The 14,692-nt window shown below is 45.5% G+C and overlaps 1 protein-coding gene across 1 annotated transcript; it reads right to left on the bottom strand.

The window, feature by feature from the left end:
• Positions 1–2,524: 2,524 nt before the first annotated feature.
• Positions 2,525–6,751, bottom strand: Adam30 (ADAM metallopeptidase domain 30). The gene is made up of 2 exons (XM_028860927.2): positions 4,459–6,751; positions 2,525–4,344 (listed from the first exon to the last, which is right to left on the bottom strand). The coding sequence occupies exons 1-2, from the start codon at positions 5,519–5,521 to the stop codon at positions 3,308–3,310; spliced, it is 2,100 nt and encodes a 699-aa protein (XP_028716760.1). The 5' UTR covers positions 5,522–6,751; the 3' UTR covers positions 2,525–3,307.
• Between the last annotated feature and the right edge of the window lie 7,941 nt (positions 6,752–14,692).

Here is a 14,692-nt window from a genome sequence, read left to right as displayed (position 1 = left end):
AAAGTTACCCAGGCCCAGAAAGACAAATGCTTCATGTTCTTTCTCACTTGTGGATCCTAGTATCGAATATCTAGATTTAGAGTAGTGGTTCTCAATCTGTGGGTCACAATCCTTTGGGGGTCGCATATCAGATAGTCAGTATATCAGATATTTACATTAAAATTCATAATAGTAGCAAAATTACAGTTATGAAGTAGCAATGAAGTAATTGTGTGGTTGGGGTCAGCAAAGCATGAGGAACTGTATCAAAGGGTCTCAGCATTAGGGAGGCTGAGAACCATTGATTTAGAGTATCAGTAGCACCTATGAAGCTAGAAAGGGCCATGAGCGGGGGAAGAGAAGAAACCTTAAGGTGTGAAAGATTAGCAGTGTACATGATATAAAGGTATAGGGACAGGAATGTGCAATTAAACAGAATTGATTGGTACTGGGCCTGACCCGAGGTTACCTGTCCACACTCAGTCCAGTTTTTATATCCTGGAACAAAACTTAGTGTTGGTTTTTGAAGGAGCCCAGGGCCACACAGAAGCATTAGAGCATCTGTTCTCTCCTTACATGGCCCCAGGATTCAATCATCAGCTCACACCAGGTTAGGACATTAACTGACCCAGTGTTAGTTCCAAACATAAAGGTGTTCAGTCTGAGTCTTGACAGGATCCTCTGTTTTGAACATTTTAAACACTGTATTTGGGTAACTTCCAGTTGCCACCCCTTGTGATTTGTGACTTTTATAAGGGTATAGGAGGAAAAATATTACTTACTATATTGCCAAATGCTTTTAAAAAATATTGCACACTCTATAGGCAATAAGGTGGATTCAGGTTTAGAAAGTCATAATGCTGGTACCTTTTGCTGGTACATCATCCTGCGCCATAACTGCACATAGATCAAAAAAATACTGCACGGAATGCCTTGACACAATTAGAACTGTGCTCAGCACAGCCTAAGCACCATGGCCTTTGAAGACTTCATCGTCGTTTATCCATCTTCAACATTGTATTTTAAGTAACAGTAGTAAATGAGAAGAAAAACAAACAATTCATAAAGAAGATAAACAATTATAAGCACTTATGTACCAAACAGACAGAATGAGAAGGAGAATTAGATTAGCTTTACAGCAATAATGATAAGTTCCAATGCTGTGCTTTCAACAATGGACATAATACCCAGATAGGATATCAAAATATAACACAGGACTTCAGCATCACTACGGACTTATTGGCCTCAACAAACGCACACAATATCCCATTCAACAAGATTAGAAAACTAAGTGAAGATGAATATTATTTAGCACAAACCGTACATTCTGCCACAAAACAAGTCTTAACGGATTTTAAATGATTGAAATCACATGACATCTGTTTTAGGGATCTTAGCCCTTCTGACAGGTGTAAAATGAAATCTGAGTAGTTTTGATTTGCACTTCCATGGTGGCTAGGGATGTTGACCAATGTCCTCTTCTGGGTATCAAAGCATGTAGTATACATATATACATACCTTAAAGCAAGCACTCATATACATAAAATAAAATTTAAAAATCTAAAAACACCTAGAGCAGAATCATTTTAACAGTATATACAGCAACACACATGAAATTCTTTAGACCATGGCTTGGCACACAGTGAGCTCTCCGTAATGTTGTCCATCATTATCAGTACTCAGCTGTGACTCAGTGTCCTTATATTTCAGGACATTGCGTGGCCGGCAGGCTTAATAAATGTTTAGAATTATGATCATCACAAAACTAAAGTTGTTTACATTTTTTTCCTCTGAGTGAAAACAAACCCAAAGTAGTCTAGACAGGCCAGATGATGAGCTGTGTCTGCCCTGTTTTTGGCTTTGATTATAACTCCGTGACTAAGGCACAGCAAACTGGGATATGGTACAGAAGGCTGTCATGCTGTCTCAGTGGGAACATCAGGATGATCTGGTCTTGAACAGGATACAACAACTTGGGATGGCCCAAGTATGGAGAGGGACGAGCTTCTCCTTGGAGGCAGAAGTGGCAATGACGCCTTGTGGGAAATCCTTCAGCTTCCCTCCCCACACCATGCCAGTACTGTGCACAGGGAGAGATTTAGAGGCAGAGCATTGAAGGATGTTGGGAATAAAAGGCATTCTTCATGTTCTTCAGTTGTTCTTAGGGGTGCAATAAACCTGGAGCCACTCAAATAGACCTCCCAGTGAATGCAGACAGACACATCGCCCTGGTGTGCTTTCTACCGCTGTGATAAACACCATGACCAAAAGCAACTTGGGAAGAAAAGGGTTTATTTCGGCTTACACTTTACAGTCCATCATGAAGGAAAGTCAGGACAGGAACTCAAACAAGGCAGGAACCTGGAGGCAGGAGCTGAAACAGAGGCCGTGGAGCGTGCTGCTTACTGGCTTCCTCCTCATGACTTGCTCAGTCTGCTTTTTTATGCCACCCAGGACCACCTGCCCAGGGGTGGCACCACCCACGGTGGGCTGGGTCCTCCCACAACAACTATGAATCAAGAAAATGCTCCACAGACTTGCCTACAGGCCAATCTGATGGAGGCAGTTTCTCAATTGAGGCTCAAGTTAACCAACAAACAAAAAACTACCAAAAAAACAGAGCAAACATTAAATTTTGTTAATAGCCATGCTCCCAACACTGCTAAGGACTGTCATCTTCTATAGGCTGTACAGAAATGCAGGTGTCATGACAGTTCAGGATAGCGGTCCCACTGGAGATCACCTCAAACAGCAAGTCAGAAACCACACAGCAACAGACAGAGCTGTATCCACCAGAAGAAATATGACAGAAAGTCTCGCTGAAGGGATCAACCCTTGTAACACATGGGCTGTTTTTTTGTTTTGTTTTGTTTTGTTTTGTTTTTTTCATTTATAAAATGTGATATCACCAAGTATCCTGCAGCTGGTGCCCAGGTGCATGCAGCCCAGGTGCATGCAGCGGGTGCCCAGGTGCATGTGCACAGGTGTAGATGCTAGCCCTGAAGAAGCTGAAACACACAGGGGAGAAGTCAGCATACTTCACCAGGATGCTAAGACAGGACTGTACTCTGAACACGAGTCGTTCCCTGACTGCATTCAGATAGGCCATTAATAGTCTTTTCAGGTAATCCAACGCTTGATCCCAAACTGAATTGAAAATGAATGAATCCTAGGGGGAAAAAATGCACTGATTTGTTTCCAAACAAGAATATCATTTATTTTTGCTGATTTTAAAGGCATGGTAAATTTGTGTGAAATCATTCTAGTCATGTGAATAAATGATAAGCTTGTTAAGTAGCCAAATGTGTTAGGTGACAGGGCTGCCTGATTACATTTCTGACATGTCATCATCTGTTTCAGATTGAATCTGCTCTGGTTCTTTTTGCTGGTTGTTATGAAACAAATTTTTAATCAGCTGCTTAAAAACCACAAAGATCACTGAGATGACGAATAAAAAAACACGTATCAACATAATATACTTAACTCGAAATGATGGGAACATTTCCTCTGCCATGGGTCCAGGGGGTCCACTGTCAATACTCCCGCCAAATCCTACATCTTCACAGAACGGGGGTCCCCAGCCATACATGCAGTGGCAGTTCCTTCTGTTGTTGCAGACACCTCGGCTATTGCACTTGTTAGGAAAACAGTCAAACTTCAGGTTGACAACATCAACGCAAGTTCTGTTAATACACACCTGGTCATGACCACAGGAGGTGCCATCATTAACATCACCTACATCAGGTATCCCATGGGGTATCATGGCTCCATGATAGCCTGTGCCCCAGCATAGGAGATTATCTGTCTTCAGATAGGTGGATAGTATAGTATAGTGATCTGGCAAATTGGAGATGGCTTTAACATTCATACACTGTAGCCTGCCACAGATTGCGTTGTCCCTATTACACCTTTGATATCGAGTAGCATTTAAGATGCCACAGTTACCATACTGATCGCCTATCATATTAACTGCATCATAACATTGGTGAGGAGCCTCCTTGGCAGTGGTTCCAAAAATGCCCTGGCATTGCATGTACCTGGATCTGCATCCCTTATTGAAACAAAGTCCTTCGTGTCTGCAGGGAGTTCCATCCTGCTTGTAAACATCCTCTGGACAGACGGCCGAGAACCCGTCGCAGTACTCAGCAAGGTCACATTCGTTCTCTTCCCGCCTGCACACATGGCCTGCTGGAAGAAAGTCACACTTATGACAACAGAGCCCCGTGGAGCAGTTGACACCTTCTTTCCATTTACAGTCTGGCCTGCAGCACAGGTCTTCCTTGCAGTCTTCTGTGGAACCACAGTCACATTCCTCCTGGTCTTCAACAATTTTGTTTCCACATCTCTCAACCACATAGCCTCGTCCTGGGATGTCAGATAGACAATGCGACATTTTATAACCTACATGTTTAAAATACTGATGATAACTACAGTTACTAAACCCTGTACGTCCTGTACCCATGACGCAGCTCTGCCTACCTCTGCATTGACAGTACTCCTCGTCATGTCTCATTCCCACACAGTGGCCCACTTCATGAGCAGTCCACGTAGCAGGTCCTAGGATATTTACATCAAGTAAGCTGCTTGCTGATCCAGCATGGTACTCTTCACATGCTCTTCCCCAGGACCATGCAACAGCATCTGAATAACGTATTCCAAGATACAGATGTGCCCAGTCTGAGGGAAGCCGGAAATGCAGCGCCACTCTTTTGTACAGTACGAACTGACCTAACACTTCAGCCAAAGTGGGAAAGTGAGTAAAAATTTTGTCGTTATTCGACCAAACTTCAAGTGCTTTTAGCTGGATCTTCAACCCGACATCCTGAAAGTAGGTATCCGCAATTGCAGCTAGAAGAATAGCATCATCAACGACTCTAGAAAAATTCTTTTGTAAAAACACAAATCTCTCCCAATTAAAGACCATGACCAGTTCCAAGAACTTTTGGTGATGGTAGGATTGATGAAAGCTTTCTATTCTAGCCATTTCCTCTTGCGGGGCGGTTTCCTCCTTGGTTTCTTCATCAACCACACCACAGCTCTGATTGCTAAATTCTTCCTTATTTAGGAGATACACAACGTGTTCAAAACTGGAAGAGGCCCTGAGGGGCTCGATTTGGTAATAACTGGAGTCTATGTTCAAGATGCCTCGCAGACCCCCCATGCATGTATTCAGAGTAGCTCCCGATTCCTGAGAACCTTCCACGGAGCCCACATAATTGCATTCGTTTGGTACATGTGGGTAATCCTCTACCAAACTGCCCTCTTGAGTGAAGGAGAAAACAGGCAAATGTCTGGGCAACAGTAACTTCTTGGGCCACAGGTGAATGACATGCTTCTTGCCTTGTATCAGTAAGAGGTACGACAAAGAACTGTCCGCACCCTGCTCCCCTTTCCTAAACCTTAGCTCTTTGGGAACGGTGATTTCATACGAGTCAAACCCCCAGTTGGGGTCAAATAGTATGTCATAGCCCACAACCTCAAGAAAGAGCATCGCCAGAAGCAGCCAGCGGTGTTGGGGGAGGGAGGCCCACACTGACCTCATGATCTGTTCTGTTTCCCTGCTTGGTTTTCCTGGACTCTGGAGCTGGGGGAGTAACGCCAGCCCTGGCAAGCGCCTCAGACTTCCCTAAGACAGGCTCCACTAGAAGCGCAGAAGCGCCCAGCGCATAGCTCCCCTGGCAGGTCACCCATGGGAAGCCAGCCCTCTCAGGGCCTGGTTGGTCTGATTTCCCCAGGCGCACCCTCACCCAACGCTCCAGATCGGTTTCCAGTCCTCCCACCCCGCCCCCAGCGGTGAATTCAGCTCGAGCTTAAGAATGGAGGGGAAGGTGCGCGCGCGCGCTGCGCGCACTGTGGAGAAAAGAGTGTGTCCCAAGCCTGTCCTGGGCATGTGGGATGGAGAGGGGTGGGTGTAGAGTCAGAAATGGAGACTAGGGAAGTAAAAGCGGAAGACAACTTTCTATGTAGTCTGTCCACAGGAGATCAGAAGAAATCGATGTTTTATCGCGCACCGCTCGCCTCACTGGTGAGTGCTCCCCATTTTCTGCTGGGTCTCTCTGAGAAGCTGAAGGCGGCACACTGCAGTCCCAGAAGAGCAGCCCAGATTCGTTATCCCCCACCTTCTGCACCAGCTGCTGGCTTTTCAGAGAGGCTCTGCACCCAAACCAGAAAGTTTCTGAGCACATATCTCCTCTTTTCCTGAATGTCAAGAATTCATATGATGGTGTCACCCGTATACAATAAGCACTTGCTGGGATGGGGGGGGGGTGTTCAGGAATATTCTGAGAAAGGTAAATGGTGGGTAATGACTGTAGTATGAATCATAGGTGAGAGGTAATGGAAGGACAGTTTAGGGAAAAAAATGTCCCCAGCTCAGAGGACAGAGGGGCTTACCATCCACGGACACCGCCAGAGTCATGATGTGAGGACTGGAGACAAGCATTTTCAGTTTTAATCTTCATTCAGTCAGGCTGCTTCTGACAAGGGAAAAACTATGCCGATCCAGTGTGAAGTGGGGGAGCGCAGTTAGGAAGCTCTTGATAGTCCAGACATGTTGTCTGTGGGCAGCAGTCATGGCCCCGGGCTGAGCCAGCACTTACAAGGAGATGCCCGCACCGGGCACATCCCCTGACTAAAAGCAGTGAGAGTTGCAGAAGTGTGGAGGCTTGCCAGCCCCTCCTCCCTCCCTCCATGCTGGAATGCTAACCGGCTTGGTCTTGGCTGGGGCAACCACAGCAGCTGGGCGCTCTGAAGTCTGTGGCTGGGTCATGACTACAGAATGCTGGGTCACTTTGGGTCTCCTCCACCTCTGGTTCTTACAGTCCCCACCCTCTCTTCCTGGGATGGCCCTTGAGCCTTGTAGGGTGTAGGGGCATGACAGATGCCTCTCCGTGGCTGAGCACTCCACATACTCTTAGCCTCTGCACTTTGACCAGTAGTGAGGGCTTTTTTTTTTTTTTTTTTTTTTTTTTTTTTTGTGCTAGTCAGTGGAAGATGAGATTTCTAAATGTGGTCAAGTACATGGGCATCTTTGGGTAACATAACATGGGCATCTTTGGGTAACATAACCTGGGCATCTTTGGGTAACATAACCTGGGCATCTTTGGGTAACATAACCTGGGTCCGAGTCATCAACATAGCACTCCATAGAACTGTGTGGGAAAAGTAGACAGAGAGACCAACTCAGAGACCTCAGGAAACCTAGGATGTGTGGTCAGGCTAACAGAAGAGGTTTGTGGTGGTCGGAGGAGTGGGTTTGGGTATGAGGAAGGGCAAGCTAAGGGGAGCTGGGGAGAGCTTCAGGAATAATGAAATAAGCCCAAGGAAAGTCATGGTAACAGTGCACACTGGTTCAAGAAATGGCTCATGAGGTAAGTCAGATACCGGGATGTAGGTACACAAACTGGTGACTAGATGGGGGAGCTGGCAAAGCTGGCCCACATCAAGAAGCTGGACGCGGCAGAGGTGGGAAGGAAGCCAGTGGGGACCCCAGGACAGAAGGGGGCGTTGATAGAGGAGACGGTCCTGAGCGTTCTCATTTGCTGTTAGGAAGCCATGGAGAGGGCCAGCCAGCCTTCAAGGGTGGGGGTGCCCAGCAACTCCCCCTCAGGACCTCCCAACAGGAAGCTGGGGGCTGCTGAGGGAGGTCCAGGTGGCGCACATTTCTGTGAGGTGAGAAGACTGAGAGAGGCCCAGGCCAGGACTCTGTAAGCTCAGCCACTGAGATGGAGGAGTGAGGAGGTGGCGAAGAGAACCCAGGAAGAGGAAGGAACCTGTGTCTTCTCTATTTTGAAAGTCCTGCTGAACATTGTAAGGCATGTAAATAACCCCAACAGATACAGAGGCAGCTGACATAAGCCTACATTATCTCTCAACCACTGGTCTCCACACTCCCTCCCCACATGGGGCTGTTAGGTGTCAGCTGCCCTCTGTCTTGAAAAATAAAGAAAGTACACATTTTAAGACATGATGTCTCTCTTTCTCTTTCAGAGACAGGGTCTTGCTATTACCTATGCTCAAACTGTAGTGAGGCCTCGGATCTATGAGGCCCCTGGGGATTACGGACATGTTACCACAGCTGACAAGATATTGGAAGGCTTGAGAAATGGGGCCTAGTTGGAGGAAGTTGAACCACTCAGAGTGCGCCTGTCAAGGGGACACTGAGACCCTGGCTTCTTCCTCTTTTTGCTTCCTGGCCATGAGGTGACAGCTTCCCTGTGGCACACACTCCTTGCTCTGATGTCCTGTCTTAACACTGGCCTAAAAAATTCAGGCCAAGAGTTCAGAATCCAAAACTGCCAAAGCCAGAAGTCAAAATAAACACTATTCTTTATGAGTTGATTATCTCGGGCATTTCCCCCACAACAGTGACCATAAAGGGGACAGAAAGAACTCTGGGGAGGCAATGTTATCCATGCTCATGGTCTCAGTGGTGTGACGGCTTTACAGACACACATGTATCTCAAACAGCTGTCTATGTATGTATTATAGACATGGGTCCATATATATAGACATATATTAAGTAGATGCAGCAATTTATATGTGGATCATATCTCAATAAAGTGACTGCCATTGATTTTTAAATTTGTAATATCTACTATCATATAAACGGTCTATAAATACAGTATCGAGGAAATAATGACAAAAATGTACCAGTTCAGTTCAGATGCCCTCCCCAACCCCACCGCCCTGGGCCGGTTCTGCTCTGTAACACGCTTCAGCTCCGAGTAACTCTTCCTCCCCCTTCATCTCGAGTATGCCATTGCCCTTCACCCCCTCTGAAGCCCCTTTTATAAAGTGACTCAAATCTAGAAGACAGCGCATGTTGTTCATATTATTGCAACATCGGCTTTTCCCAATGAGTAACACACGTCACCAATAATTTCCTGGAGGGACCTTCGATGCCCGCAGCAGGTGTGGGGCATTTGACGGCACGCACTAGTCACTGGCTCGACCATTTCCCTCCTGTGCAGCACCACAGGCGTGCTCTTCCAAAACGTTACATTCATCTTCTTTTAAAGTCTCTCTGTGATATGCTAGCAAATGTGAACAAATGCGTAGGTCTTACAACAATTCGTATGTCTATGTTTATATATGAATACACACACATCTTCTTTCCTCTTGAAACCATTGTGTTAGATTGCTAGAACTTAAACTAGTGAAAATGAGTTAAAGAAAATGAAGGCGTTCCTATCGATTAATGTTATTGGCTCACCCTTAAACATCGCGTTCCTTTTGAACTAAGAGCTACACTGCGCAGTTGGACTTTACGTACTAAAATTAAGAACATCTAACCAGCAGCATGTGCCCGTGGTAGCTGTCATAGGAGAGAGCACAGGTACTTGAGACTCCACGTTGTATAATATGTAAGATTTTCACTAGCAAAAGAATGTAGCTCAGTATTTCATTTGCATTCTTAGACTGCCAGGGAGGCTGAGTATATTTAGTAACTGAAAGCAAATCTGCTTTGAATTGTCAAAAGCAGCAACCCTTCAGGGGGTTGGGAATCACTCAGTGGCTGAGCCTGCGAGGCTGCAAGGCCCTGAGTTTGAATCCCCAGTACCCATGTAGAAAGCCGGGCATAACTGTGTATTCCTGTAACCCCAAAATTGAGGGGTGGGGACAGGCAGGTTCCAAGAGTTTGCAGGCCAGCCAGCCTATCAGAAATGGTAAGTTTCCCCTTCAGTAAGAGACCCTGCCTCGAGGCAACAAGGTGGCAGAGCAAGAGAAAGACCCCTGCTGTCCTGCCCTACCTGTGTGTGTACTCACACACATAGACACAAACAACACATTTACACACAACACACACAAGAACACACAACACATTCACACACACACACACATAGACCACACACACAACACATTCACACACACACACATAGACCACACACACAACACATTTACACACTCACACACATAGACCACAAACACAACACATTTACACACTACACACACATAGACCACACACACACAACACATTTACACACACACACACCACACACACACAACACACACACACACACACACACACACACATTAAAAAAAAAGTAACACCGAGAACCCAGTCCTCAGGAATCCACTTGAAATACTGCAGGAAGTCTGCTTATAGAACTACCAGAACCAAAAAGGGAAATGCCTTACTCCTGAAATTCTCTTCAGATCAGTCTACTGATAAAGCTTAGTAGAGTGCCAGCAAAAAACACTAATAAATCTTTTAAAATATTTATTTTTATGTGTGTGTTTGTATATGTGTGTTTATAAATGTGCATGCATGTGAGCATGCCTGTGCACCTGTGCCTGTGTGTGCAAGGGCTAAAAGTTGGCATTGGGTATTCTCTCCCTCCCTCCCTCCTTCCCTCCCTCCCTCCCTCCCTCTCTCTTTACTTCTTTGAAGCAGGGTCTCTCCCTGACCCCAGGCTCGTGTTTTCTCTGGCAGACCTCAGTAAGGCTATGCAAGCCTGATGCTTCTGTCTCTATTCAGCCTGTGGCATCACTGTGCATGTGTGCTTGTGTGTCAAGGGCAGCAAGTCTGCATTGGTCATCTCTCCTCCCTCCCCTCATCTCTCTCTTACTCTGAAGCATTTGACAGGGTGCTCTGCAGACCAGGCTAGCAAGCCCTGAGCTCTGTCTCTACCCTTTCAGCCTGAAGTTACAGGCATCTATCTGCTGGCATGTAGGTGCTTCGATCCAGATCCGAGCCTCATGATTGGGCAGCAACTGCTCTTAACCATTGAGCCATCTCTCCAACCCCCCCCCCACACTTTTGAAACAGGGTCTTGCTACGACCCAGAGTAGTCTCAGACTCATGATTCCTGATCCTCAAAGTTCTCTATCAGATTTACAGACAGCTCAAAATTTTTGCTCCTCCACAAGCCAGTTTTTGTGCCCCACAGAGTCCTGCATCCCACAGCTATAATGTATCTTCACATTTGCTTGCAGTGGGGACAAGTTTCAATAGTTGGGTGGGGCTTGATGATGATCTCTTATGTATCTAATCCAACTGTCTCCAGGTAACATCTATTCTTTTTGTTTTATGGACACAGGTACCACTTCGAGAGCATGTTGAGTACAAGATACGAAGGAGAGCTGGTACCTGTGTATAACCTCACTTTCAGATTTACACTGTCATCACTGAGCATGGCATTTGTAGAGATGGTAGAGGATATCTTATTAATCTTGTGAAGTTCCCTGGTATACTGTTGTACCTTGTAATTTTTTTCATGAAGATAGAGTTTTATTAGCACATTCTTGATTTTACTGCAGAGATTGAGTGTTATGTGGTGGCATCTATTGATACACACTTAGAATATTTATTTTTATGTGTATGGGTGCTTTTGCCTACATGTATGTCTGTGCACAATGTGTGTGCAGTGTCCCCAGAGGCTGGAAGCAGGCAATGGATTTCCTGGAACTGAAGTTTCAGACAGTTGTGAGCCACCCACCATGTGGATGCTCGGATTTGAATCCACATCCTCTGGAAGAGCAATCTTAACCACTGAACCATCTCTTCAGCCCTATTGAGATACGTCTTAGCGGTTGTTCCCTTGGGGGAAAATTCCTGGTCATGATGGAATTCTAGAATGCCCATTTGTGCTGGTTGGTTTTTGTTCCCTGACACTAGCTACAGTCATCTGAGAAGAAACTTCCGATTGTCCTCTTGGCAAGTTTAGGGGTCATTTTCTTGGTTACTAATTGATGCAAGAGGACCCAGATCACTGTGGGTGGTGCCACCCTGGGCAGGTGGTCCTGGAATATTTAAGAAAGCAAACTGAGCAAGCCACCAAGATTAAGCCAGTTAGCAGCATTGGTCCATGTCCCCTGCCTCAGTTCCTGCTTCCAGGTGCCTGTCCTGACTGCCCTTCCCAAACTGAAGCAGAAATAAACCCTTTCCTCCAGTTGCTTTTGGTTGGTGTTTTACCACAGTGAAAGAAAGCAAAACAGAACACCACTGTACTTTCAGTTTGATAACAGCTGATTTAGATTTTTGTATCTATAAGACGAACCTCCAATTTTCTTCATGTTTTCCTCCATGGCACACAGGTGGAGGTCAGAGGACAACTTGTGGGAGTTGGTTCTCTTCCTCCACCATGTGGGTCCCTGACAACTCCAGTTATCAGTTGTGGTGGCAAGTGCTTTTACCCACTAAGTAAAGTGCCTTTACCCATAAGTAAAGTGCCTTTACCCACTAAGTAAAGTACCTTTACCCACTAAGTAAAGTACCTTTACCCACTAAGCCAACTCTTTTCTTTGTAGGATGTGAAGAATTACCATTACCCATCCTGCTACTGGACTGTCTCCATGCTGGAGACAATCAATCATTGACAAATCAATGCCAAGGCTATGGTAAGGAAACCCTTGACCCATTGGGGCTTCGGTTGGGCATTATTCAGTGCAGGGGAAGATGAATAGGACTCTCACTTACACAACTTCAGTAAAACATAGCTCTCTGAACAGATGAAGATAAGTTTCTTCTGTATCCCAGAATCTAGTCAATATTTATATGTATAATTCAGCTATCATTTGGCTTAAAAGGACTTATTGGGAAATGTTATCATTTTCACTATTTTCTACAGAGAAAAATATTTCCCAGTTTCAAATAACTCTGGACTTTGGAGTTATAACCTGTTTTTATGTTAAAATAAAAAAAGCATTTAAGTGGAAATTGCTGAAGAACCACTTAACTCAATGTAGTATTTACATATCTATATCTGTATAAAATAATGATTATTAATGTTTGTTTAAAAAGGTGAAGTGCAAATGTGAATTTAACAAGAAGTTGTAGATTTTCAACACTGTATACAAACTCCTTTGTTACAAAGAAATAGTTATGCTTCTGGGAAAAAAAAAAGGAAACCCAGTAGCAGGCCAGGTAAGGCAGTTTCGTCAGGATTATCAACATACAATTCCTTTTACTCTGTTTCCTGCGCGGACACACCAGTGACAGGCCAGTAGTGGAAGTCTATCAGAAATGTGATTGTTGGACAATGACCGAGGAAGGGCTCACACCTTCAGACCCACACTCTCCTCACCTCTCAGGCTTTGGCCAGACTCTGGGCTTGCACTTGGATCCATCTCTCAGGGTGGGGTGGGAAGCGGAGTGAGAACTGGACATTAATTCGTTGGTTTCCTCTGAGAGGTATGTAAGGCTCCTTGTGTGCCTGACAGGACATCTGTGCTACGCATCTTTCCTTCTAGGTTCCAGTAACTCCTCTTGGCTTACAGTCCTCTGCACTCAAGAGGGCTGGTAGACTGGCCAATGCTACCAGGGGTCTCTGGGCTCGACACTGTACTTCTAACACTCACGCGCACACACCTCCTCCCTTGTTGAGCCAGGGTCTTGTGTAAGCCTGGCTGGCCTTGGAACTGGCTATCCAGTCAAGGATGATCTTAAAACTTGGAATCCTCCTGCCTTCATTTCCCCAGTGCTGGTAACAGTCATCTGTCACTCTGCCTAGTTACCGCCTTCTTGTAAATAAACTTTAGATTACTCTAATTTGAATGTGCAGACACTTTAAAGTTGTTACCTATTCTATGCCAAAAGAAACATTGTATTCTGTTTCTCTCTATCCCTCCTCCTCTCCATGGCAGAGGCATGCGCTGGAGGCAGAAACCCGCTCACAGATCTCTGACATCCCACATCCTGGACAGCGTGCTGGTATCACAGAGGCTATTCTGGTTCATTCTTTGTTCTGATGTGAGCCAGGCCCCGGCTCTTGGGCTGCCTGACTGAGGGAGACAATTCCCCTTCCATGGTCATGGGCCAGTCAGTATCCAGTCTTAGCAAGAGCCCTGCACCACGAAGGGCAAGGCTGCAAGGTTTACAGGTGCAGGGGTGGGATGAGATCAGTGACCTCTGGCCCAGATCTGTAGAAGGAAGGGTCCTCCGAGCAAGACTCAGCAGCACCAAAGTCTGCAAGAGGCAACCCCAGCTGAGATAAACACCCTGGGGGAGTCACACTGAGGCGCTTGTTAATTGTCTCGGCACACCAGTACAAACCCCACAGGGAGGCCAATGTGTGTCACGTACAATTACAATGCTTGGGGAGTAACTGTGAAGACCGGACACCTACTCAACCTGAGCACCTCCCAAGATTGATAACCAAGTCATTTCAGAGAAAGAACTTATTATCATTTATAAATACGCACACATGATCTAGAAGTGTGTGTAAAACAATAGACTATGGAAATAAGCTAGAGGGTAGGGCTGCTAGGCTGACATCCCAACTACACCACCATGTACTCGTGTGCATACGCCTCACTGATTGCCTCTAAAAAAAAGTACTTGTTAACACACTTATGCTCAGACATTATGTGATAGTCCTATATATTATATCCTATGCAAGTCATACAAGCCATCAGTGTTTGGATAAATGTGTCAGTAGGTTTTTTTTTTCTATCCCAATTCCCAATTCTTGCTTCAGCAAACATTCTCCACTTCACCGGGAGACATTTGGTCCGGAGCAGCTGTCTGTCGGTCACTAGCTATGGTCAGGGTGCGGAGGAGTGACTCCCTATTATGATGTTTCTGAATGGATGGAAACTTTCCCCTCAGAAGCATTTATTTGTGATCAAACTAGATGAAAAAATAAAAGAACTCTAGTACCAGGCTTTTTGAGATTCGGGAAGGAGAAAATGAAGTTTTTCTCACTGACTGTGACATCACGAGGCGATCACTGTAGCACAAGGGGCACCAGAGTCAGAAAAGGGCGGAGTA

Source organism: Peromyscus leucopus, chromosome 6 (assembly GCF_004664715.2).
Source record: "Peromyscus leucopus breed LL Stock chromosome 6, UCI_PerLeu_2.1, whole genome shotgun sequence".
Classification (NCBI taxonomy): Eukaryota; Metazoa; Chordata; class Mammalia; order Rodentia; family Cricetidae; genus Peromyscus; species Peromyscus leucopus.
The sequence above is the reverse complement of the archived record's forward strand: the minus strand, read 5'-3'. Positions and strand labels throughout refer to the sequence as shown.

Bases quoted from the DNA above. Each gene is read 5' to 3' on its own strand.
- Adam30 (XM_028860927.2), bottom strand. From the start codon at position 5,521: ATGAGGTCAGTGTGGGCCTCCCTCCCCCAACACCGCTGGCTGCTTCTG. The intron at 4,345-4,458 runs GTAGGCAGAGCT...CTGACATCCCAG, and splicing joins GGAGTACTGTCAATGCAGAG to GACGAGGCTATGTGGTTGAG.